At 44.8% G+C, this 27109-nt stretch overlaps 1 protein-coding gene across 1 annotated transcript in view; it reads left to right on the top strand.

Moving 5' to 3' along the window:
• Positions 1-27109, top strand: part of SLU7 (spliceosome associated SLU7) — a 53784-nt gene that overhangs the window by 13648 nt on the left and 13027 nt on the right. Inside the window, exons 6-12 of the mRNA XM_077474127.1 lie at positions 6698-6766; positions 12880-12927; positions 16667-16798; positions 16894-16991; positions 17461-17528; positions 21434-21573; positions 24291-24452. Coding sequence (XP_077330253.1) covers positions 6698-6766; positions 12880-12927; positions 16667-16798; positions 16894-16991; positions 17461-17528; positions 21434-21573; positions 24291-24452 — 717 coding nt within the window. The remainder of the gene's footprint in view (positions 1-6697; positions 6767-12879; positions 12928-16666; positions 16799-16893; positions 16992-17460; positions 17529-21433; positions 21574-24290; positions 24453-27109) is intronic.

Raw genomic sequence — 27109 nt, 5'->3', positions numbered from 1 at the left:
GTTGTTTTGGATTGGAGTGGTGGAGGGGCTGCTTTAAGGTCGCCGCGACTTGAAGTTGCATTGATGTGAAGGGTACTCATTGGAAATCATGGGGTTCTAATTGTCAGGGACCTTGCAGTCCCAAGTCATAGGATGGGTTGCACAGGTGTGGAAGAGGTCTTAGGCTGTTGAAGCAGCATAGAAGCTGCATTGGATCCCTAAGTACTTGGATAATCTTGACTATAACTAGTATGGGACCAGGTGCAGCATAGCATACATGCTTGCTTGCTCACTTGCATAGAACATAAGCCTCCATAGGCACATGTTCGCAGAGGGCCCCGCCGTGTGGTCCTTGCACAAGGGGGCAGCACCCAGCATGCAGCCTTCCAAGGCTGGCTGTGACAGGACGTTTGGAAATTTAAATAATTACTGCACTAACCCCAAAAAAAATGTGAGGAAGAAGCAGCTACATACTAATGTGACAAACATAAAATGGATACAAGTGCTAAATAATGTAGTGCTAACAAATATACTCAAATATTGTGATATATATGTGAAAAAAATACCAAAAAAGGACAGTGATAATGAGAAAAAACTCAAAAGTCCATCTGTAAAAAATAAATAAAAAAAAATGACAATGTAAATGCTCTTACCAGAACAGGTGGACTCTAATGTCTGCAACACAGGGTCTAACAGGCAGAGTGCCACAGACGGCAAGTGTGTGGCACTCACGATGGTCCAAACATCCACAGCGGGATCCGGAAGGACTGTGGTTAACCTCCGAGTGGAATTCCAAATGATAACCGTCACAGCTAGATATAGGTGATTGGCTCAAAAAGGACAGCACATCCATTCACATACAGATAATATGTGGTAAAAAGGAAAATAGCTTCCACATGGTGTAGGTCAAAAAAGGTTATTTATTTCTAAAAACCGGCATACAAATAAAAAAAGTGATCACGTATAAAGGCAATGTGGAGAGTAGTAAACCAGGCCCTGTGTGTTTCGACCAATGGGTCTTCGACAGGGGCATATGTCACCTCTCCCACACTCCCGCCAGTATATAAACTATACTAAATTAAAATTTACATACAAGACCAATCAGAATGCGTGACCCCTAAAGACCTTTGATTGGAGTAAAGATGGTCATCTGACCTATGAAATCCAAGCCTCACTATGGGGTCCAATGATAAGAAAAAGACTATAAAAATTACATAACTTGAGTATACAATAAAATGTGAAAAAATTTGTTGTGCTAAAAAGCAAGATAAATCTAAATAAAACAAAAATAGCTGCTAACACAAATATTGCTGGAAACAATATATAAAGATATATGGACAATGATATAGCGCTCTATCTAAAACAAACATAATATATAAAAAAGTTCATAAACAAAAATATAATGAATGGCTTCAAAATGCGATATCCTCAGATATGGTGATCACATCCAAAGGCAGAAGAAGGAATAGTCATGATCCATTTCATACGCAGAGGAGGAGGGGAACCGTCACCAACACCCAAATACACTGACTCTTACCATAAATGTGCAGATAAAAACGCATGTAGTAAATCACCAAGGGGGAGGCAGTTTTCTATGCTGATTTCCCTTCGTCTACAGGAGCGCAATCATCACAATGGCAGTCGTCCAATGGGAAAAGAGGATTCCTACTTCCGTTTAGTAGGCACTTCACTTCCCAGGAACTGCTTAAATCTCCAGACCAACAATCCTCCCAAAAACCATAGAAAACATAAAACAAAATGGCCTCATTGCGCAGGTTTACTGATAAACCAATAATCTTTTATTCTCTAAAACCGTAGTTGAACTCACATTTAAGATGAGGTATACAAGCATCGAATGACAATCGGCTACAGATGAAAAGAACGAATGAAGACCACTCCCGTGCTCCTTCTGATGTCACAAGGTCCCAAAATACGCCCGACGTTTCGCCACCAACGTGCGTCCTCAGGGGCATGACCGTGACAGAAGAAGGAGAGCTATAAATACAGATAACTATCAAACAATTAGTGGCCTACCTTGTTTCAGGTGTCAATCTGTGGCTGCAATGTGCAACCCATTAGAAATCACCGCCGTCCCGCCATGTTGCCAGCCCATTCAATTGCATTCTAACAGGGGGAAGGTAAACTAGGTAACCACTTCCGGTGCGCCGTGCGTGTCAAAACACCGGAACTTCCGGTCTAAAGATGTGCTCCAGCGGAAAGAAAAAACCCCAAAGGAAAACGAAAAAAAAATAAAACGGTGTCCTGCATAGGAAAAAAAAAACAAACGGACTATATTAGTCCACCCAACGACTGCCTCAGGGCATCCAGCTCCTGAGGTGACCCCGTCAGGTCACTCAGCATACCCGGAAGTGAAGTGCATCACACGGCGCATCACTTCCGGTGTATACATGCGTTCCACCTCTCAGAGCCACCACATGGATGACAGACTTCCGGTCCTGCGCAGAACACTCAGCAGTGAGGGAACAATTCCCTCAATGCTAATGCGCTCTGCAGGAGTAGAAACTGCCCATAAACAAGCAGTCCACAACGAAAATGCCCAATGCAACCGGCCCACACAGAAGCAAACGCACAAATCTGAATGGAAACGCCCACACCCCCCTTACCATGACCAAAGCCAGGGCACAATGCAGCATCCAATGGCCACACAAAAACGGAGAACTGCTTAACCAAAGCAGCAGTATGAACCAAACAAAAAAAATTTTTTTTTTTTATACAATAAAATGGTAACCCGGAAATGTGTATTCATATACTCGCATCACATGGCAAACAAGGCATATAACTTCTTGTGAAAAAATGGGTCTTGAGGGTCACATGACATTCACACAACACTCAGCACATGATCCATGAAGGTCACATAACCGGGACCGACTACATATGAGCTGAATGAAAAGGGGAACAAACCTACTAAAATGGAAAACCTTTGTAGCAATACAAAATATCATAGACACGTGGGTATAGAATAATCGAACAGACCAAAAATGACCCAGTCATCGGAACCTAAAAATGTAAAGACTCTCTGCGTCACGGGACCGCGACCGGAAGTGACAGTCGCGTGACCGGAAGTGGGTCATATCCGAAAGTGGTCACAGACACCGGAGATGACCCATGAACACATGTCCAAACAAAGTCACATGACGATGAATGCTCAGTGACACGGGAACACTTGTCCAAATAAACTCTCCTGTCGTCGTCCCCTCCGCAGCCTCTGACCTCTCCTGTCGTCGTCCCCTCCGCAGCCTCTGACCTCTCCTGTCGTCCCCCCCTCCGCAGCCTCTGACCTCTCCTGTCGTCCCCCCCTCCGCAGCCTCTGACCTCTCCTGTCGTCCCCCCCTCCGCAGCCTCTGACCTCTCCTGTCGTCGTCCCCTCCGCAGCCTCTGACCTCTCCTGTCGTCGTCCCCTCCGCAGCCTCTGACCTCTCCTGTCGTCGTCCCCTCCGCAGCCTCTGACCTCTCCTGTCGTCGTCCCCTCCGCAGCCTCTGACCTCTCCTGTCGTCGTCCCCTCCGCAGCCTCTGACCATCTATTGTCGTCGTCCCCTCCGCAGCCTCTGACCATCTATTGTCGTCGTCCCCTCCGCAGCCTCTGACCATCTATTGTCGTCGTCCCCTCCGCAGCCTCTGACCATCTATTGTCGTCGTCCCCTCCGCAGCCTCTGACCATCTATTGTCGTCGTCCCCTCCGCAGCCTCTGACCATCTATTGTCGTCGTCCCCTCCGCAGCCTCTGACCATCTATTGTCGTCGTCCCCTCCGCAGCCTCTGACCATCTATTGTCTTATATCACATCTGCAGTCTGGAGAGGAGTCAAGAGTGGGAGTGCCGCCAGTATGAGGGTCATGGGAGAAGTCAGACATGTATGGACTGTGGAGAGGAAACTATGGAATAAAACCAGAGCCACCAAGCTGGAGCCGACTGACTGAGCCCTGCACGGTGGACCTGAGAGGAGGTCCGTGACAGCGCTGCCAGGCCAGTCTGAGGGGGGGTCAATACAATATTGTAAGGGGGCATTGATTTAAAGGTTTTCCCCTTATGAGTAAACCCCCTTACCTTAGGAGCAAGTGTTGCAGCTGCTCTTAACACTGCAGCCCCTATGTATATCACCCAGGAGGTTTTTTCTTCAACTATTTTAAGCTTGGAGCAAAAAATGTATGCTTTATTTGCATTCCAGACTGGGGCTAAGCATAGCAGGTCTCCGTCCATTGCTCATGACCCGCATACTGAGGAACAAGGAGCAAGAGATGATGCATTTCTTTCAAACGACCAGGAAGAGGCTAATGTCTCCTCTTCTGAAGAACCTGATATGGATATGTCAGGTTCACAGGAAGGGTTATTGGTACAATCTCTCACTAGGTTGGTCCGCTCCACATTTTTACTGCCGGAAGCGCAGTCAGCCGATGAGTCCACTTCTGCTTTGGGTTCACTAAAGCCTCTCCAATCTGATCATTCTTTTTCTATCCATTCATGGCTAAGGAAGCTTATGTATTCTGAATGGGAGCACCCAGATAAACAATTTTCTCTTATATTCACCGACCGACACGGCTCCTCTTTGTAACTAAATGGGTTGTATAGCCTGCCATTATGAGAAACTAGGCAAAATTGTTACACAATACACAGAACTTTAATCCCGCCCCTGGGGGCGGACCCTGTGCTATCAACCCTTCCCACTACTCCTAGTAGCTTCAGTTTTTTTATTTTGCCTAGCAAGGAGAATGACCTAGGAAACCCTGCGGGCCTCTCGGTCCATATTTTTACTGCAGGTTTGCTGCTTTTTGCGCAAGATGAGAGATCCTGAGATCTTCTATCAACTGCTGGCTGGGTGACAGGCTGGCTAATTATATCCTTGTAGTCTCCCCAGTCCGGCCATCGAGCGTGAGCAGGCCGCAGCTACGGCTCGGCAGGCCATGACATACCTCATGCATGACATTTACCAGATTCTATCAAGTAGATGTAAAAGGTCAGGAGGATATCGTCTTTGGGCGCAGTGTACTGCAGGTTGCATTATAGGTCCTCTAGTCTCTTGGTGCACTACTTTTGTTGTGTCTCCCTCCCTTCAGTTGCCATTGCTATGGAACATCCCACATTAGTAACTACTATGGCTCTGTGATGTACGATAAGAAATTAGGATTATTATAACAGCTTGCCTGTTAAATCTTTTTCTTTTGAGGTACATCACGGGACACAGAGGTCCCTCCCCTTTGGTATACAAGTGTATTACTTGGCTACAAAACTGAGGTACTCCCAGTAGTGGGAGGGGTTATATAGGGAGTGCACTTTTTGTCTTGGGGCGTGCCAGTGTCCATCATCTGAAAGTGGCCTGTAACCCACATAGTAACTACTATGGCTCTGTGTCCCGTGATGTACCTCAAAGAAAAGGATTTTACAAGTAAGCTGTTAAAAAAAACAAAATTAGGATTTTTTTTTTTTTTTTATGGCATCGGGACAAAAAATCCCCTATGTGATGTATTATTGATGATGGGTTCTCTTTAAAAAGACATTAGGGGTCTAAAAGACCAGAAGTTTACTGATCTCGCTCCCTTCTACCCAGTGGCTCCTGCCATGCTGGTTTGGTCGTCTGCTGATAGACGTGTGGAGCTCAGGAAACATTACGGGGACGTAGGTGGACACACAGTAAATGGGGTGTGCAGAAGCAATGCAGTGGCTGCACAGCTGGCAGGTCACTCTCGCCTGACAGCAGGTAGTCTGCTTGACAGATTTTAAACATGCAGCTGGCAGGAGTGTGTGTAAACCACCACCACCACCCCCCACCACCACTCAATCGCTACTGAGCAGCTTCTTTATCCCTTAATCTTTGCCTATGTCCCGGTTTAGGCTGGTGTCATGACTGTTGCCTAGGTTTCCTGTTTCAGGGTGGCTGCATTCTTTTGCAACATGTTATGGAACCACCTTTGCATGCAGAGACTACAATTGTCTCCCTACACTGTGTGCATTAATAGAAGCACAAACCCCAATAGCCTAGGATGGCAGGGCACTCCATTCCTCCTCCCCACCCCCTTCTCTGAGCTAAGATACTGGCTTATGCTAACTCTGTCCTGTGAAGACTGAAAGTTTATTAGGGAAACAGCACAGAGAAAGCAAGGTCCAGCAGCTATGAAAGTTGTAATCTACATATACTGGGGTAGGAACTTCGTTTACTAGGAAATGTTTTTTTATTTATTTTTTTGTGTGCTCTGTGTGTTCAGCTTAAAAAAAGCTGAGAGTTTAACACTACAGTCTATTATTTATTATTAATTTTTTTTTCTCTGAAAATATATATTTGGTAAAAATGTGCACAATTCAGCAGTGAAAAAAAATGCAACTACCTTTCTAAAAATTCTGTTGGAGTTTTAAGTAATTGTGAAACTAAAAATGCATTTTGAAATAGAAACGTGGTCCATCAAGCCTGCCCCCCTTCCCCCTTTTATTTATTTATTTTTAATTTAAGTATAGATCGCTTAATGTTGGCTGACTCATTACCTCTGCCAGAAATCTGTTCTAGGCATCGGCTACTATTTTGTTAAAATAATGCTTTCTAAGGTTAGTTTTAAACACACACACACACACACACACACACACACCTGTCCATGTGTGTGAAAAATGAAAAGGGGGGGGCGGGGAAATAAGGTCCGTCAGTGAAATAGGTAAACGTTAACCACTCATCATGATGAATATCAGATTTTACTGAAACTATATGTCCTTCTAGGCAAAACGTACATTGAAGGCTCAGAAACTTCAAGAGGAGCTGGCCTCGGGAAAGCTTTCAGAACAAGTGGTGAGTATTTTATGATGGGCTGGTCATATGTGTGATGTGCCACCAATAAGCTTAAACCTATGACTGCACATCACCTGTGACTTTTTCATATATTGTGTATAAGTACAAAGTTGATTTGTTTGCTAACAGTGAGGATGTTTTAACAGTATGAAAGTATGTCAGGTTCAGCAGGGTCTTAAGTTATTTGTATCCATTTATTTATTACCTCCTCCTTCCTTTTATTATCTGAAAGTCCTAATTACATAGTTAGGCTTCATGCACACGAGACGCAGATGCAAACGCTGCTGGACACATGTTGAAACCGGCGTTTAGAAACGCGCGTTTTGCCGCGATTTTTACCGCGTTTACCGTGTTTGCGTCTAGAAGCGTTTAGTTAAGCTAACATCATAGACCCTCCCCAGCTCAAAAATTAACTATTTCAGCAATTTTGTGAGACCAGAGTGAGTAGCAGCAGCTGTGAGAGCTGCAGTGTACTTGTATTTAGCGTGTCACTTGCCACGGCACCTGCCACAAGTTGTGGATTGTCCACTTGCCACGTCACTTGCCACATCACCTGCCACGTCACTTGCCATGTCATCTGCCACAAGTTGTGGATTGTCCAACTGCCACGTCACCTGCCACAAGTTGTGGATTGTCCACTTGCCACGTGACTTGCCACATCACCTGCCACGTCACTTGCCACGTCACCTGCCACAAGTTTTGGATTGTCCACTTGCCACGTCACTTGCCACGTCACTTGCCACAAGTTGGGGATTGTCCACTTGCCACATCACCTGCCACAAGTTGTGGATTGTCCACTTGCCACGTCACTTGCCACATCACCTGCCACGTCACTTGCCACGAGATGTGGATTGTCCACTTTCCACGTCATCTGCCATGCCACCTGCCACAAGCTGTGGACTGTCCACTTGCCATGTCACCAGCCACATCACCTGCCACAAGTTGTGGATTGTCCACTTGCCACGTGACTTGCCACATCACCTGCCACGTCACTTGCCACATCACCTGCCACAAGTTGTGGATTGTCTACTTGCCACGTCACTTGCCACATCACCTGCCACGTCACTTGCCACGTCACCTGCCACAAGTTGTGGATTGTCCACTTGCCACGTGACTTGCCACATCACCTGCCACGTCACTTGCCACGTCACCTGCCACAAGTTTTGGATTGTCCACTTGCCACGTCACTTGCCACAAGTTGGGGATTGTCCACTTGCCACATCACCTGCCACAAGTTGTGGATTGTCCACTTGCCACGTCACTTGCCACATCACCTGCCACGTCACTTGCCACGAGATGTGGATTGTCCACTTTCCACGTCATCTGCCATGCCACCTGCCACAAGCTGTGGATTGTCCACTTGCCACGTCACCAGCCACATCACCTGCCACAAGTTGTGGATTGTCCACTTTCCACGTGACTTGCCACATCACCTGCCACGTCACCTGCCACATCACCTGCCACAAGTTGTGGATTGTCTACTTGCCACGTCACCTGCCACATCACCTGCCACGTCGCCTGCCACGTCACCTGCCACAAGTTGTGGATTGTCCACTTGCCACGTCACTTGCCACGTCACCTGCCACAAGTTTTGGATTGTCCACTTGCCACGTCACTTGCCACGTCAGCTGCCACGTAACTTGCCACAAGATGTGGATTGTCCACTTGTCACATCACCTGCCACATCACCTGCCACATCACCTGCCACATCACTTGCCACATCACCTGCCACAAGTTGTGAATTGTCCACTTGCCACGTCACTTGCCACATCACCTGCCACGTCACTTGCCACGAGATGTGGATTGTCCACTTGCCACGTCACTTGCCACGTCACCTGCCACGTCACTTGCCACGTCACCTGCCACAAGTTTTGGATTTTCCACTTGCCACGTCACTTGCCACGTCAGCTGCCACGTCACTTGCCACAAGATGTGGATTGTCCACTTGTCACATCACCTGCCACATCACCTGCCACAAGTTGTGGATTGTCCACTTGCCACGTCCCCTGCCACGTCACCTGCCACAAGTGGATTGTCCACTTGCCACATCACTTGCCACATCACCTGGCACAAGTTGTGGATTGTCCACTTGCCACGTCCCTTGCCACGTCACCTGCCACAAGTGGATTGTCCACTTGCCACGTCACCTGCCACAAGTTGTGGATTGTCCACTTGCCACGTCACTTGCCACGTCACTTGCCACAAGATGTGAATTGTCCACTTGTCACATCACCTGCCACATCACTTGCCACATTACCTGCCACGTCACCTGCCACAAGTTGTGGATTGTCCACTTGCCACGTCACTTGCCACATCACCTGCCACGTCACTTGCCACGAGATGTGGATTGTCCACTTGCCACGTCACTTGCCACGTCACTTGCCACGTCACTTGCCACGTCACTTGCCACGTCACCTGCCACGTCACTTGCCACGTCACCTGCCACAAGTTTTGGATTGTCCACTTGCCACGTCACTTGCCACGTCAGCTGCCACGTCACTTGCCACAAGATGTGGATTGTCCACTTGTTACATCACCTGCCACATCACTTGCCACATCACCTGCCACAAGTTGTGGATTGCCCACTTGCCACGTCCCTTGCCACGTCCCCTGCCACGTCACCTGCCACAAGTGGATTGTCCACTTGCCACATCACCTGCCACAAGTTGTGGATTGTCCACTTGCCACATCCCTTGCCACGTCCCCTGCCACGTCACCTGCCACAAGTGGATTGTCCACTTGCCACATCACTTGCCACATCACCTGCCACAAGTTGTGGATTGTCCACTTGCCACGTCACCAGCCACATCACCTGCCACAAGTTGTGGATTGTCCACTTTCCACGTGACTTGCCACATCACCTGCCACGTCACTTGCCACATCACCTGCCACAAGTTGTGGATTGTCTACTTGCCACGTCACCTGCCACATCACCTGCCACGTCGCCTGCCACGTCACCTGCCACAAGTTGTGGATTGTCCACTTGCCACGTCACTTGCCACGTCACCTGCCACAAGTTTTGGATTGTCCACTTGCCACGTCACTTGCCACGTCAGCTGCCACGTAACTTGCCACAAGATGTGGATTGTCCACTTGTCACATCACCTGCCACATCACCTGCCACATCACTTGCCACATCACCTGCCACGTCACCTGCCACAAGTTGTGAATTGTCCACTTGCCACGTCACTTGCCACATCACCTGCCACGTCACTTGCCACGAGATGTGGATTGTCCACTTGCCACGTCACCTGCCACGTCACTTGCCACGTCACCTGCCACAAGTTTTGGATTTTCCACTTGCCACGTCACTTGCCACGTCAGCTGCCACGTCACTTGCCACAAGATGTGGATTGTCCACTTGTCACATCACCTGCCACATCACCTGCCACAAGTTGTGGATTGTCCACTTGCCACGTCCCCTGCCACGTCACCTGCCACAAGTGGATTGTCCACTTGCCACATCACTTGCCACATCACCTGGCACAAGTTGTGGATTGTCCACTTGCCACGTCCCTTGCCACGTCACCTGCCACAAGTGGATTGTCCACTTGCCACGTCACCTGCCACGTCACCTGCCACAAGTTGTGGATTGTCCACTTGCCACGTCACTTGCCACAAGATGTGAATTGTCCACTTGTCACATCACCTGCCACATCACTTGCCACATTACCTGCCACGTCACCTGCCACAAGTTGTGGATTGTCCACTTGCCACGTCACTTGCCACATCACCTGCCACGTCACTTGCCACGAGATGTGGATTGTCCACTTGCCACGTCACTTGCCACGTCACTTGCCACGTCACTTGCCACGTCACTTGCCACGTCACTTGCCACGTCACTTGCCACGTCACCTGCCACGTCACTTGCCACGTCACCTGCCACAAGTTTTGGATTGTCCACTTGCCACGTCACTTGCCACGTCAGCTGCCACGTCACTTGCCACAAGATGTGGATTGTCCACTTGTTACATCACCTGCCACATCACTTGCCACATCACCTGCCACAAGTTGTGGATTGCCCACTTGCCACGTCCCTTGCCACGTCCCCTGCCACGTCACCTGCCACAAGTGGATTGTCCACTTGCCACATCACCTGCCACAAGTTGTGGATTGTCCACTTGCCACATCCCTTGCCACGTCCCCTGCCACGTCACCTGCCACAAGTGGATTGTCCACTTGCCACATCACCTGCCACAAGTTGTGGATTGTCCACTTGCCACGTCACCTGACACAAGTTGTGGATTGTCCACTCGCCACGTCACTTGCCACATCCCCTGCCACAAGTGGATTGTCCACTTGCCACGTCACTTGCCACGTCACATGCCACAAGTTATGGATTGTCCACTTGCCACGTCACATGCCAGTCACCTGCCACAAGTTGTTGATTTTCCACTTGCCACGTCACCTGCCAGGTCACTTGCCGCGTCACCTGCCAGGTCACTTGCCACGTCACCTGCCACAAGTTGTGGATTGTCCACTTTCCACGTCACTTGCCACTTCACCTGCCACGTCACTTGCCACAAGTTGTGGATTGTCCACTTGCCACATCACTTGCCACCTGCCATGTCACTTGCCACAAGTTGTGGATTGTCCACTTGCCACGTCACTTGCCACCTGCCATGTCACTTGCCACAAGTTGTGGATTGTCCACTTGCAATTGCAATTGTTTAAAATATTTTTCTAATGGTTTTTCATCATTTGCAATCATTTTTGAGATTTTTAATGTAAAAAAAAAGGTCACCTTTAAAAACGCATATAAACGCAAACGCAGCTAGACGCGGTAGCGGCGTTTTGCCGCGTTTTACCGCGTTTTGCCGCGTTTTGCGTCTGAAACGTGGAAAGTTTTGTTTCTGAACGCATTTTTTTGCTTCTGGAAAAACGAGACTAAACGCAACTGCATAAAAACGGAAAAAAACGAGACTGTGTGCATGGACACATAGGATAACATTGAATGAGTTCAGGGGCAGTTGAAAAAACTGTCCAACTGCATCTGAACGCGCGTTTAACTGCGTCTCGTGTGCATGGGGCCTTAGTCTGGTTAAAAAAAGACACGCGTCCACCCAGTTCAACCAATAAAGTCGCTAATCTATTAGTCAGGTTTTTTTTTTTTTTTTTTTTTTTTTATCTATTTTTAGGAAGAAAGGTTTGAATTTCTATCAAGTTTTTATTGCAGTCTGACTCTTCTGGGAAAATGTAACCTCACTTCCTTTTACTAGGACAAGAAATTAGGGGAAATAGGAATCAGAAAGACACAGTAAATACCGTACAGAGATTCTAACCTTTTTACTAAATATTTGGTTGCTCTCTCTACATCGGAGAGCTTTCCACCACCTCCATGTCTAGAATTCAGGGTATCACAAGGACAGAAGTGAGTGGAATTCTCTTCAATGGACACACAGATGGCAGTACTGTATAAACGTAACCCTTCCCCCTTCTGTCAAAAACTAGCTAGAGTTGGGCTTTAATGTTATCCAGGTTTTCAGTTAGTTGTATGTGTGGGGTGTGTGTGACAAATTTAAAAGATCTACACTTTAATGTTTTTACTTATTTCTCTGACAGTAGCAAATAATTACACCTTTTGAATCAATTTTTTACTATGTATTATCACACCTGTATTCCACCATACACCATAGGTCTCAATTATCATGATGTTGAAATGTGTGTATTACACTCTGAAAGGTGGTGAATCTTCTTATAGATGCAGTGTGCGGGTGAAAGTCCTATTCTGTTGACCTTTTCCACCAATTAGGTTTTTCTGAACACATAGATGTCCTTTATAACATTGCTGTCTACAGGCTGGTTTATTAGACAGTTTAACTAAAAGAATTGCTGTGGTGTCTTGGACATCTCTTGGGTCCTGGTAAAAAATGTATTCATGGATCGTGGCTGTCAGTGGCATATACCCTTCAAAAGTGATGATCCTGGATTCTTCTGCATGCACAGCAACATAAGAGGTCATCTAGACTCACAAGTCATAAGGGTCATGGCTGAAACCTCTTTTACCCCTATAAATACTATCTTGTTTACTTGCCTCAATAGGGTAATGGTCTGACTCTTCACTAAGCTGTACTCTGTTTCCTTTTTCACCCATCTTACTTTCTTTACTCCAGAGCTCACCAAGACACCAGTGGGGAGAAGAGGAACAGAATGCTCAAACCGTAAGCTTTTTTTTTTTTTTTCCCCCTCCTTGGATATGTATACTTTGACCATGTCACAATCATATTAAACTTGCATTATCTTTATGGCGCACATAGCCCCATGAAGGATGTATTTTAACTTCAAGGAAAAGTTACATAATGAAGAGTTATTGCACGAGCAACAGATCTTTCAGCTTTTGAGCAGATCTGACAAGATTCCTGCTTTTGGCTTCCTGCCATATGGTAGAAGGTACCGAAGTATCAAAACCAGGACTGTCAGACTGCTCAACAGTTTTTTTTATTTTTTTATTATTTCCCCCCCCCCCCCCCCCCCCAGGCTGTGAGAGCCCTCCAATCCTCTTTGAAACCTCTTCTGCAACCTATAAATTGTTACCAGGAACGTCTCACGTCCCCTCCTTTTTAATCTTGAATATGCATTAGACACTTGTGAGCGGCACAGTGGTGTAGTGGTTAGCACTCTCACCTAGCAGTAAGAAGGTCACTGGTTCATATCCCCACCACGACACTACCTGCTTGGAGCTTGCATGTTCTCCCTGTGCCTGCGTGGGTTTCCTCCGGGTACTCCAGTTTCCTCCCACAATCCAAAGACATGCAGGTAGGTTAATTGGCTTCTGTCCAAAATTGGCCTTAGTATATGAATGGGGACCTTGGATTGTGGGCTCATTGAGGGTAGGGACTGATATGAGTGTCCAATGTACAGGGATAAGCACAATTGTAGCCACTCACTCAGGTTGAACTGGATGGACTGGTGTCTTTATTCAACCTTGCTAACTATGAAACTATAACTATGAAACTTTTATAAACACTTGCTGCTACAAAGACTTTTAGAAACACATAGTATATGTACAGTTAGGTGGTTCCCAGATGTGTATAGGTTTTCTTTTATTGGTGTTTTTATTCTCTGTATATATTATATATATTTATTTAGTTATGTTTAATTTGTATGTAGCACCGTGGCCCTGTGAGATACATTTCGTTCTACTGTATGTTCTTACGTGTAGTAGAATGACAATAAAGTTTGACTTGACTTTACTTTCTGTGCCTTGTAGAGCTGAGATCTCTCCCCTGGGGTCTCTGCTGTGCTTGCTTGCACATTGAATGTGGGGAACTCTGTCGGAGAAATCTCACTTTTGAATTGGGCAAGATACTGGAAACAAGTTGATGATTTAGTCTGGTAGAATCCACTTACTTTATATCTGAAATACTCACCTTTTAAAAAATCCTAGACTGATGTTTGGATCCTGAGATAGCAATTTGGAATCCTACTCCTCAAGAAAAAAGGGGAATGAAAAGATGTCTGGCAGCAGCCCATATGAGATGTCACATGAACTGGGGCAGCCAATACCACCCTAACCAGCAATTGTACCACACCTGAAAATTGGTGTGGGGCAGGTGTACATCATTTCCCCACCGAATGAGACACAGGTCTCAAAATATCCCCGCAGATATCTCCCTGTGCCGGTCCGGGCCACGGGTGATGTCAGTTCTGGTGCGGCACACAGGTCGACGTAATTTCTGATGTGGCCGGGCACAAACGTCACCTCCTTCTCTTACATTCAGGGATAGGTACCCTTAATATTGGGCTTAGGAGCAGATATATATAATATATATGCAAATATTAGACTTTAAATGTATTTGCACTGAAAAGCGTGCTGTTTACAATCACTTCCAAACAGTCTCATCTCCTGCTTATGACTATTAAATTGAATATGAATTTGTAATCCTATTGATAGTGTGCCTGTTTTTGTATTGGCACCTGAGCAGTGTGGCCAAAATTGTGTTTGGCATAGTTTTATTTGTTGTCTTTCCTTTATGCTACTCCAAACATCCTATTTAAAGTAGCACTTCGGCTTTGTCAGGTTTTAATTGCGATGTGCACTTGTAGAGGAGGGTTTCTCTTTATTTTCTGACTGTGATTCCAAGGACAGGAAGTTAGAGAATATTTACTACATGTACAGTACATTGTTCTGCCAATAAATATGCCTCACTGTGCCCAGAAAGTACTGTACATGTAGTCAGTGCTATGCACGGGGCCCCACCCCCCTCTCCAAGCTCCGCTCTATCTCTCCCTCCCAGCAAGTCTCCGCCCGCTTGAGTCCATAATTTTTCTCGACCGCTAAATAAATATCCTGCGCATGCGCTGTTAATAGCAGCTTGCGTCCATAATTTTTCTCGACCGGTAAACAAATATTCCACGCATGCGCGATTCAGGGGCATGTTAGTGGGGTGGGCGGGGCTGCTGCTGATGTTCTAACCATCTGTCCAGCTCCGCCCGCCCGCAAGTCTCCGCCCGCTTGAGTCCATAATTTTTCTCCACCACTAAAGAAATATCCTGCACATGTGCTGTTAATAGCATTGAAGTGGCGCATGCGTGGTAAAGGGCCGCCGTCAGCTGTTTCAGTGACGGAGCCGCACCGGAGTGACGGGGTTAGTTTTTTTTTTTCATGGGTCGCAGAAAAATTTACAACAAATCTAACCTAATAACTAACTACTATCTATTAGATAGTAGTTAGTTATTTAATCCTATCTAAACCTTTCCACTTGCTCGGCACAGCCACATTGTTTATTTAAATAAAAGGTATAACACTATCTCCCCCAATAAAATGCAGCTTATTACAAGCATATCCCTGATGATTTAGGCGTCATCCCGGGACTCATCACAGCGGTCTGTTTGGAGGAACTTTGATCGGTGGTGAGCTTGGCGCAAATCATCAGTGATATGCTGACTATGTTTTTATGTTTGTAATAAGCTGCGTTTTATTGGGGGAGGGGGGGGGAGAGATAGTGTTACTCCATCATTGGTGTTTTATTCTGCAGTTTGAGTTTTAAGGCCCCTTTCACACGGACGATCCGTTCAGGTCCGCCTGTCAGCTTTTTCAGGTGGACCTGAACGGATGCTCCATAGAGGTCTATGAAACGTCGTATGTCAGCGGTGACACGTCCGCTGACATCCGCTCCGATCCGAAAAAGTGTGACGGAGGAAAAAGCTATTTTTCCATCCGTCATTGGATCGGGTGACGACAGATACTACGGTCCGTCGTCGCCTGATCTCCCATAGGGGAGAGCGGCGCTGTGACAGGTCCGTCCCTGCGCAGTGTGCAGAGACAAACCTGTCATCTTCCTGCTCAGCGGAGATCGATACGGCGATCTCTGCTGAGCAAGCGGATATCCACGGGGCGGATCAGCACTAATCCGCCCTGTGTGAAAGGACCCTTGCACTCAGTTTTTTCATTATTACTTTTAAATAAATGGAAAAATGGCATATTACGTGTTTTTTATTTATTTAATTTTTTTTATATAATTTTATCCGATTAATCGATTATGAAAATAATCGTTAGTTGCAGCCCTAGTTGTGTCTCCACTTTGAGAAATACAGCTTTCATAGCATTTTGTAATAGTAGAAATTCTGTATATTTCAATGCTGGGATACCCAAAACGTGCCAGTGTGTACAAGCTTCTCTTTAGTTGGTTGTAAGCAACTTAAAAAGTTGAGATAACGCAGTCATAGTATCGGGGAAAAGGGACAGAATCCAGGGCGGAGTGCAGGAAAAGATTATATGGCTAGATGGTGGTATCTTAAAAAAATGATTTTGAGTGGAGCTTCTGTTTTAGATTCCTGTATATCTAAAAAGAGTTATATAATCAAATGTAAGAGTAATATGACTCCAAATGTTAGATACTCCGTATATCCATGATGTTGATAGCTTGGTCCTAATAATTTTTCTATCACACTTTTTAGGACAGAGACCGCAACAGTGAAGATGAGGATGAAGATAAATACGCAGATGATATTGATATGCCAGGACAGAACTTTGATTCTAAGAGACGAATTACAGTCAGAAACCTGCGTATTCGTGAAGATACTGCCAAGGTAAAATCTGAGCGTTTCGAAAACTGAGCAGCAACCCTGTTTTATTTGTATGCTTTAGTATTTTGATCTTAATATTTTTGCTTGTATCCCTGTAGTACTTAAGAAATCTGAATCCAAACTCTGCATACTACGATCCCAAAACCAGAGCCATGAGGGAAAATCCATATTCTGATGCAGGAAAGAATCCAGATGAGTATGTGAAGAGATTAAATTGTGTACTAAAGATTTAGCCTGTCAGAGGTTATTGAGCTTTTGGTCACACCACTGAGCTGCTGCACACTGTGTGTTTGGAAAACTGTACATTGATTTTTAATGTGCTATTGCACATTGCACTTTTAGGCTAGTAAAACAGAAATTTAAGTTTTTTTTGGATTTTCTGCCATGAATGCAAGACAAATCTTTCTTTTTTTACAGGAAGAATGCAGATTAAAATTTTAGAGCAGATCATGTTTACAATGTTCTTCGGCATACGTTAAAAACTTGAAATCTGCAATAAGCCTCAGGAGTGTTTTATAGACCAAAATCGTATTTATATTGTTGAGCTGCAATTTAGCTGGGAAATGTATAAAGGACAAGTTGTTGGTTTTATTTAACAGTTTTTTTTATTTATATTTTTTTTTGTCATTTTTTCTCTTATTGGTAAACCTGAACTTTCTCTGCAGGGTCAGCTATGCTGGTGATAATTTTGTACGTTATACTGGAGACACAATTTCTATGGCACAAACTCAACGTAAGTAAAGTTTCTATTTCAGTCATTATTCTAATTTAGAATTATGCATGTTAGGGCTCATGTTGACGAGTATTGTTTTTCTGCTTTGATATGTGTTTAGAAGGCACCTCAAATGCAGGTTAGCAAAATCCCTTTAACTTTAATTACAGTGGTTGTAAACCCGTCATGGATTTTGAACTAAGCATATACACTATATTGCCAAAAGTATTGTGACACCTTCCTTTACATGAACATGAACTTTAATAACATCCCAGTCTTAGCCCTTGTACACACGGTCGGAGATTCAGACAACCAAATCCGTCGGAGTAATTCCGACGGATTCATTACGGAAGAGGTCCGGAAGTGATGTTGCATACACACGGTCGGACTAAGTTGTCGGAAAATCTGATTGTACATAACGTGATGACGTTATTTCGTTACGACGGGACTACATTCAGGCTAGTAGCCAATAGCTTTGGTCTAGGAATTTCATCTGAGCATGCGTGGCACTTTGTTCGTCGGAGTAGGCTACACATGATCGGAGTATGTCCGATCAGAGCATTTTGTCTGAAAATTTTACCGGCAAGTTAGAAAAGTTGGTCTGTCGGATATTCAGACGGAAACAGTCCGATGGAGACCACACACAGTCGGAATATCCGACAAAATGGTCCGATAGGAAACATTCCATCGGAATCTCCGACCGCGTGTAAAGGGCTAAGCCCGTAGGGTTTAATATTGAGTTGGCCCACTCTTTGCAGCTAAAACAGCTTCAACTCTTCTGGGCAGGCTGTCTACAATTTTTAGGAGTGTGTCTATGGGAATGTTTGACCAGTCTTCCAGAAGCACGTTTTGAGGTCACTGTGCATGCCAGTCAAGTTTTTCCATCCAAAACTCACTCATCCATGTCTTTATGGACCTTGCTTTGTGCACTGGTGTTCGTAGTCATCCCCAAACGGTTCCCACAAAGTTAGGATGATGAAATTGAAATTGTCTAAAATGTCTTGGTATGCTGACACCTTCATTGGAACTAACACCCTCACACCATAATCCACCCCCCCTCCTCCACCAAATTATTTTGACCAGTGCACAAGGCAAGGTCCATAAAGACATGGATGAGCGAGTTTGGGTTGGAGGAACTTGAGTGGCCTGCACAGAGTCCTGACCTCAACCTGATAGAACACCTTTGGGATGAATAAGAGCAGAGACTGCAAGCCATGCCTTCTCATCCACATCAGTGCCTGACCTCACAAATGCACTTCTGGAAGAATGGACAAGCATTTCTATTGACACTCTTAAACCTTGTTGACAGCATTCCTAGAAGAGTTGAAGCTGTTATAGCTGCAACGGGTGGGCCAACATAATATACAACCCTACTGACTAAAGCCCAATACACACTATTAGATTTTCTGCAGAATTTTGTCCTCAGATTTACCAGAACCATATAATATGAGTTCAATTTGTATGCAATCAGGCAGGTCCTTGCACTACATGATTTTGTTAAATCTGAAGACAAAAATCTGCAGAAAAGCTAATAGTGTCTATGGGGCTTTAGATTGGGATGCCGTTTTAAAGTACATGTGCGTGTAAAGGCACGTGTCCTAATACTTTTGGCAATATAATGTATATCTGTAGTTTTTACTTATCTGTCTGCAAAGCTCTAAGTGTTGCGTCTCTCTGGTGATTTGTTCCTCAGCTATCGGCATGAGTCACTTCTGAGATGTTTTCCCGACCCATGAGATAAATTTGTGTCGGAAGGGGAAGCCCAGAACGGAGCTAGACTATTCACAACACAGTGCTGCTGTATGTGAAGGAGGTTGTGTGCCGTTCCTCCAATTAGCTCTCACACAGTGTAACTGCAGTCTCCCTGCCCCCTCTTCTGTGCTGAGACAGACGAAGCATGCGCAGTAGGGAACCGGGAAATGAAGCCGAAAGGCTCCACTTCCTGATTCCCATACCCAAGATGGCGGCGGCAGCACCCGAGAGACGATCGAGAGATCGGCTTCGGGTGCCGACATCGCGGGCGCGCTGGGCGGGTAAGTGTCATTATTTTAAAAGTCTGCAGCTGCAGTATTTGTAGCTGCTGGCTTTTAAAAATAACAAAAAACGGCGGACTCCCACTTTAACAAAATCTGCACTTCTGGAAGGGTGTAGAGAGGGGAAGAGTGCAGATAAACTAATAAAACCTACGTAGGAGGATTTGTTTAACCCCTTCCCGCCGAGCGTACGCAGATCTGCGTACTCGTCTTCCGGGGGTATACCGGGATGATGATGCCCGCACCTGCAGGCATCATCCCGGTACCGTTTTTTCCAGCGGGCAATTGCCTATCCAGCCATAACAACCGATGTGGCTAAAAGCCGCTCGGCTGTTATGCCGGAGGAGACGTCCCCCCCCCCCCCCCCCCCCTCCCGCCGCTGTTACCGGTGCTCCCCCTGATCGGGAGCACCGATTCCACATCCGATGCCTCCGGCTGCTGGGGAGGAACTGGAACGAAGCCGTAATCGCCTTCGTTACAGTATCCTACTAGTAAACACGGAAGCGACGTCATGACGCCATTTCCCGTTTACTCGGCTGCCAATGCCAATACATTTAAGTGTGAAGGAGGGATGGGGGTCTTTTAGACCCCCCATCCCTCCATAAAGAGTACCTGTCACCACCTATTACTGTCACAAGGGATGTTTACATTCCTTGTGACAGCAATAAAAGTGATCAAATTTTTTTTTTTTTTTTTTTTTTAAACAATTTAGTCATTTAAAAAAATAAAATAAAATTTTTTAAAGCGCCCGCCATCCCCATTCTAGCACTAGACCTCCTCTGTAACGCTAACCTGGTAAACTTGCCGCGTCGCCTATTGAGATTTTTAGGTACCATACTTTGTCGTCAATCCACGATTGCGTGCAATTATAAATTGTGTGACATGTTTGGTATCTATTTACTCGGCATAACATTATCTTTCACATTATGCAAAAAAATTGGGCTAATTTTACTGTTTCGTTTTTGTTTTTTGTTTTTTAATTCCTAAAAGTGTCCCTTTTCCCCAAAAGTTGCGTTTAAAACACCCTTGCGCAAATACTGTGTGACATAAAATATTGCAACAATCGCCGTTTTATTCTCTAGAGTCTCTGCTAAAAAAATATATATAATGTTTGGGGGTTCCAAGTAATTTTCTAGCAAAAAATATGGATTTTAACTTGTAAACACCAAATTCCAAAAATAGGCTTAGTCATGAAAGGGTCTCTATCAGGTGAGGTTGTTCACTTTGTATGTGTGAGGGTTCACAACCACTTTAAGCTGTATGCCTGGCAGTTCAAAGGTGGCATTTGACCTGCTTTGCATCGGGCAATGTCTCTTTGGATGAAGAAAGTCCTTTTGAGGTGCATTTGAGCCGCAGGCAAAGCAGGTCAAACACAATCTTTTGCCAAATATTGCATTTTCCGTTCAAACACATGCTTTTGCGTTTGATTCACAAATGCAGCTTGTGAAGAGATTGCCCATCAACGTCGGCCCTTACTGAAGATTAGAGGTATTGCGCCTTTTCTTATGGTGACAGCCATTTGGACAAAACTTGCCTATTGGTAGTGCCTCTTTATCGTAGCAGGAAGGAATCGCTGCTATTTATACTGCTTAAAAGACTGACAAGCATGCATGTCATCAGTAAAAAAAAAAAAACTGAAGACTCACTTTATACTTGTGTATTGCCTGTGTTATGCCAAGTGAATAGAAACAAGTCAATATAAAGTAGGTGTCATCCCAGTTTGGCTGCAAAAGGGAAAATACAGAAATTTCTCTATCCATCTCTATTTCTGATCTTACTAAAATGAGGAATAAATGATATATAGTAAATCTTGTTCTTGACAACATTTAATAGGCGCAATAGGTAATGGCTATAGTTGCTATTTATTTATGACAATGTTTTCTTCTTTTGCAGTGTTTGCCTGGGAAGCCTATGAAAAAGGTTCAGAGGTCCACCTTCAGGCTGATCCCACCAAACTGGAAGTTTTATGCAAATCCTTTAAAGAAAGGAAAGAGGACTTTAAAGAAGACCAGAAAAAGAGCATCCTGGAAAAAGTATGTTGTTTATATGGATGATGCTGAAAGAGCAGTATTTGTTATTGAGAAGAGATGTGTATAAATAAAAAAAAAAAAAAAAAAAAAATATATATATATATATATATATATATTAGGGGTGTTGAAAATGATCGATGCATCGCGATTCTGCCCTTCCTGATTCGGCAATGATGCAGGGAGCCAGAGTAATCGATTATGCATGATGTCATTTCGGCTCCTCCCCCTTCCCCCCCATAGCAGTGTCTTTGCACCGATCGGCTGCAGCCTAGCTCTGTTCCTCGGCTAATGGATGATTTAACCTTAGCATGCTGCCCCCACCCAGGCTCTCCCCCCTCCTCAGGATTCGTAGCTGTGGACACGGGACACCCCTCATCTCCCCAATGGGCGGGCGCAGAGCCGCACGGAACTGCGAGACAGATCACAAGCTGTCATCACATCCGTGGGATAGCAGTGACGGAACAATCAGGGTTTGCCGAAGTCTAACTTGAGACTGAGCCCTGGAGATCCTGCACTGTGGGGGAGCCATGCAGTGACAGTTTGAGAAAACAGACTGATTTCTCCCATCTGTAGGACAGGAGAATCAGCCTGTACATTTAGGGGCTGGTGAGTGCAGCTGAGCAGAGTGTCTCTGACACTCGTCTCACACAGCCCAGAGAAGTTTACCCCCCCCTCTCAGCAACGGAGATGAACCATGTATTGATTACAGCTGCCCCTCCTCCTCCTCCTCTCTCCCCCTGTGTCTGCCCGGTCGTCCACTCTCCTATCCCGAGCTATCGGCTTTGAAGGAGAGAGAGGAGGAGGGGAGGTGTGCACGGGAGATATGAAGAACAGTCAGCAGATACGCATTCCAAGCTGTGTGAACTTCCAGCCTCGTCCCTAAATGAGTAAGAACTGCAATTTGCATTAAACATTGATCACTGAACTGTCCCTTTCTCTCCCTATCTGTCTCCCTCCCCCGCTCTGTTCTTTCAAGATCCAGTAAGCACTAAGGCACTTATGCAGCCCATATATTGATTGCTTTTTTTTGTTTGGTCACTACACTGTAACAAAAAAAATGTCCTTGACAGTGCTGGTCTTGGCGCCCATTGCAGGAGCAGCGCAATAGAACCCAATGCTGGCTACTTGGCGCATCAAGTCTGCAGTCTCTGATCATCTCCTGTACTATTTCTGCAGTCTCTGATCATCTCCTGTACTATGTCTGCAGTCTCTGATCATCTCCTGTACTATGTCTGCAGTCTCTGATCATCTCCTGTACTATGTCTGCAGTCTCTGATCATCTCCTGTACTATGTCTGCAGTCCCTGATCATCTCCTGTACTAGGTCTGCAGTCTATGACCATCTCCTCTAGTATTTTCTTTGGGGGGAGCTTGGAACTCCTCTAAGTTGTCTGCTGGGTTTAGACTTTGCTGCATGCAGGGAGTGTTGTCTTATTTTTTTTAAGAGCATATAAAATAAGAAAATTAAGTTCTGCTTGAATTTGAATTTTGAATTTGAATTTTTCATGAAAACCGCACGCAGTAATCGGGATGCATCGCGGAATCGAATCGTTAACATGATAATCGTAATCGAATCGTGAGGCCGGTGAAGATGCGCACCTCTAATATACATATATATATATATATATATATATATATATATATATATATATATATATATATATATATACACACACATGCGCACACACACATTTTACTGTTTATTGGGGTGTTCATAACAGACCTTACAAATAATTACAAAGGAATCTGATGTACTGCAAAAGTTGTGCATGAGAAGTTCGATTCACTTGTTCTTAGCTAAAGCACTAGATCATTCACAGGACAATATTTTGATACATTTTGCAGTTTTAGTAATTGGATCAGTTTGATAGCAAAGCCCTAACTTTTTAACTGAATTACTAAAAAGTGCATTTTATTACAGAAAATGTATTGAAATGGAAATAAAGTAGCCTAAAGCAGTGTTGCCAACTACCCATTATTTTACGGACAGTAAGGGAAAAAAAAAAGTGTATCCTTTTGATGTTCAAGGATGGAAACGAGCACCTGTAAAATGTTTCTCTGCTGGTTAAAACCTACAGCAGCTCGTGCAGTTCCAAAACAAGTTGATTCTAGATTGGCTGGCTGAGCTGGGGCATACGTGCATCCTGAATTGTAAGCTGTTGTGCGTGATTTATTTATTTATTTATTTTTTTTAAATCTGAATTCATTTGCTCTCTCCCCCTCCAATGATACCACATATGGTGGGACATTTTTTCTTCTACCACTTTTAGTGCCATATTTTACTGCGGCACACTTGTGCTTCACCCCTCATTTTGCTGCAGCACATTAAACGTGCTGCACAAATGGGCACTATTTTGTTGCAGCATATGCATCACGATAAATACTCCATTTGACTTGCAGCATGCTGCTTGTAACCCTACTCCACCTCAAATCTTAGGCTCAGTAAAGTAAAAAAAATTCCAAGGTATAATAATCCGTGTAACAGAACATAAAATAAATAGGCTAAAAATTTGATCTCAATAATGGGTTCAGGATACCCAAGTAACCATTTAATTGTGCTAAGTTTTTTATACACTCACTGTTCGACTTTATAGTAGGCCTTGTTGTCATATTTAAGATTGTTGGTAAAAATGTGTTTCATAAACTTTGTTTTATTTATTTTTTGTCAGTAAAAAGATTTGGCCACCCTGACCTGAGATAACTTTCTCTTTGTTTTTACAGTACGGAGGTCAGGAACACCTTGATGCTCCACCTGTGGAGCTGCTTCTGGCACAGACTGAGGACTATGTGGAATATTCCAGACATGGCACTGTTATAAAGGGACAGGAGAAAGCAGTAGTGCGTTCCAAATATGAGGAGGATGTTCTCATCAATAATCACACAGTAAGTGTCTGTAGCCCTCATCATACATCACACTATAGTGTTTATAAAAAAAATACCACCTCTTGGATTTGTCTAGAAATAGTGAAAAATTCTAATTTCAATTGTGATAATGAGACTGGGTCGTTATTTTGGTAGAACATGGGGTCTTGCATGTCCATGCTTGTGTGGTAATACTGTTGAACTCTGTGCATTATCTTGTTCATTAAAAAAATAACTGAATTCCATATACACTGTTGTAAATTACATCTACTGGATCACTGCAGTCTCTAGTGTGCTATATAATGCACACTGCACTATATGCTGCATACCCCAGACCCTATACACTGTATATGCACTGCACCCAGACATCTGCATGCTCTCTATTGCATTGTACAATCCTACTACAAAGCTTGTTGGGAATTTTACACTCATTGACCAGTTGGGCTCAATTTTTGCTATTTTATTTTTTTAAACCATTGTAAATAAATTGATAGCGGTTATGACGGTGGAGACCACCGTGAGGGGTGAAGATTGGGTCTGTTGGTTTTACCACAGAAATCCCTGCAGCGGGAAAAGTAAGTGGAGATTTCTAAAGAATTTTTAAGTTTCTTATGAATTGTCTCCTTTAAAAAGTAAATGTAGTCAAGCCTAAAAGTCACCACTGGGGGGCTGTATAGAGCACATACTTTGTCATGCTTTCCTCAAAGATCACGCTGTGTCAGCAGAAGATGCAGATTCCCTCCAGCTAGCAGCCCAGGCCCCCGGTAAGATTGAGGGGGATTTTCTTCCAAAAAAAACACCCCCCACCTGGACAAGCTCTCTCCCTGAATAGGGGGAAGCCAGAATGATCGGTGACGCCTCTCCATTTTTTTACCGCACCTGAGCGGCGGTTTGTCACCAGGTTGGAATTCCTATTAAAGAACACTTTTATTTTTTTTTCTCTGGCAGGTTCAGTAACTCAGCCTGCACTGGCAGCATTTGGTGTATGTCAACCCTTGAGAGACCAGTTTAGGCAGGTGCTCAAGGTTATGCCTGATCAGCAGGCCCAAGATTTGGCCGAGCTACCAGGAGCGTTATGTTTTGTAATAGACGCTATGAGAGATTCTGTTCTCCAGGCCTCACGCCTTCCACTTGGGCTGGTGCATATGTGTAGAATACTATGGTTAGAAAATTGGTCAGCCGAAGTGCCATGCAAAAAGCTCCTGACTTTCCTTTTCGCAGGGAACGGCTGTTTGGGGATGATCTGGATAAATACTTCCAAAGAATTTCTAATGGGAAAAGTACCCTTTTGCCATTTAGGAAAAGTAGTAAGCGTATTTCATTTTAACGAGCCTCTTCTCCAGTGCCAAGAGCATCAGCCTCCAGGCAGTCACGGCAGCCTCCACCACCATATTCAAGAGGTAAACAGGGTCAACCCCAGGGACAAAAGAAGTACTGGGGAAGGAAACCTACAAAACAAAATACTAAAGCCTCCTTATGAAAGGGCGCCCCCTGCTCACTCACTTCTGCAGTTCTCAAGGGTCTGGCAGAAAGAGTGTCAAGACAAATGGGTGGCTTCCTCAGTAACTCTAGGGTACAACCTAGAGTTCAGAGAGTCCCCGTCTCCTCGTTTTCTCAGATCAAGCGTTCCCAGAGGCCAGAGAAAAAAGTCTCTCTTTCAAGCATTGGTCCATCTTTTGTCTCAAAAGGTGATATCGGTGGTCCCCATGGAAGAGCAGGGATTGGGGTTTCATTCAAACCTTTTCACGGTACCAAAACCAAATTGAGATGTCAGACCTATTCTAGATCTCAAAGATCTAAACCAGTTTTTGAATATCCGCTCTTTTTGCATGGAGTCAGTCCGATCAGTAGTCTCGATCCTTCAAGGTGGAAAACTTCTGGCGTTAATCGACATCAAGGATGCATACCTCCATGTGCCTATTTTTTCCCCCTCACCAGAAATCTCTACATTTGGAGATATAAAATTTTCAGTTTTTAGATCTGCCTTTTGGTCTAGCTACTGCACTGCGAGTATTTTACAAAGGTTCTGGCCCCTCCTCTAGGCAGATTAAGAGCTCAAAGTATAACTATTTTAGCTTACCTAGACAATCTGCTCTTGATAGATCAGTCGGTAGCCCACTTAGACCAATGTATGGTCACCACAGTCAACTACCTGGAATACCTAGGTTGGATTCTCAACCTAGAGAAATCTTACTTAAAAACCATCAAGGAGATTGAAATACTTGGGTCTGATCATAGATACAGCCCAGAAGAGGATATTCTTACCCCAAGCGGAGATCAGTGCCATAAGGCAACTGATTCGGGAAGTCAAGGCAAAGAAGAATCCTTCTATTGGACTTTGCATGAGGTTGTTGGGAAAGATGGTAACTTCATTCAAGGCCGTTCGTTATGCTCAGTTTCAGTCGAGACTGCTGCAAAACAGTATCCTATCGGCTTGGAACAAGAAGGTCCAAGCTCTAGATTTCCCAATGTTTTTGTCTCCAAAGGTGCGCCAGAGCCTCAGTTGATAACCAAGAATCTGCAGAATGGAGAATCCTTCCTACCAGTTACCTGGAAAGTGGTAACAGGTGCCAGTCTTTCGGGTTATGGAGCAGTCCTGGAAGAGGCGACTGTCCAAGGGAAGTGGTCCAGATCAGAAATTACCTTGCCCATCAATATTCTAGAGTTTCGGGCAGTGC

The sequence above is a fragment of the Lithobates pipiens genome, unplaced genomic scaffold (assembly GCF_037356315.1).
Source record: "Lithobates pipiens isolate NorthernLeopardFrog02 unplaced genomic scaffold, aLitPip1_a1.2 Scaffold_8, whole genome shotgun sequence".
NCBI lineage: Eukaryota > Metazoa > Chordata > Amphibia > Anura > Ranidae > Lithobates > Lithobates pipiens.
This window is presented reverse-complemented; position numbering and strand designations above follow the sequence as displayed.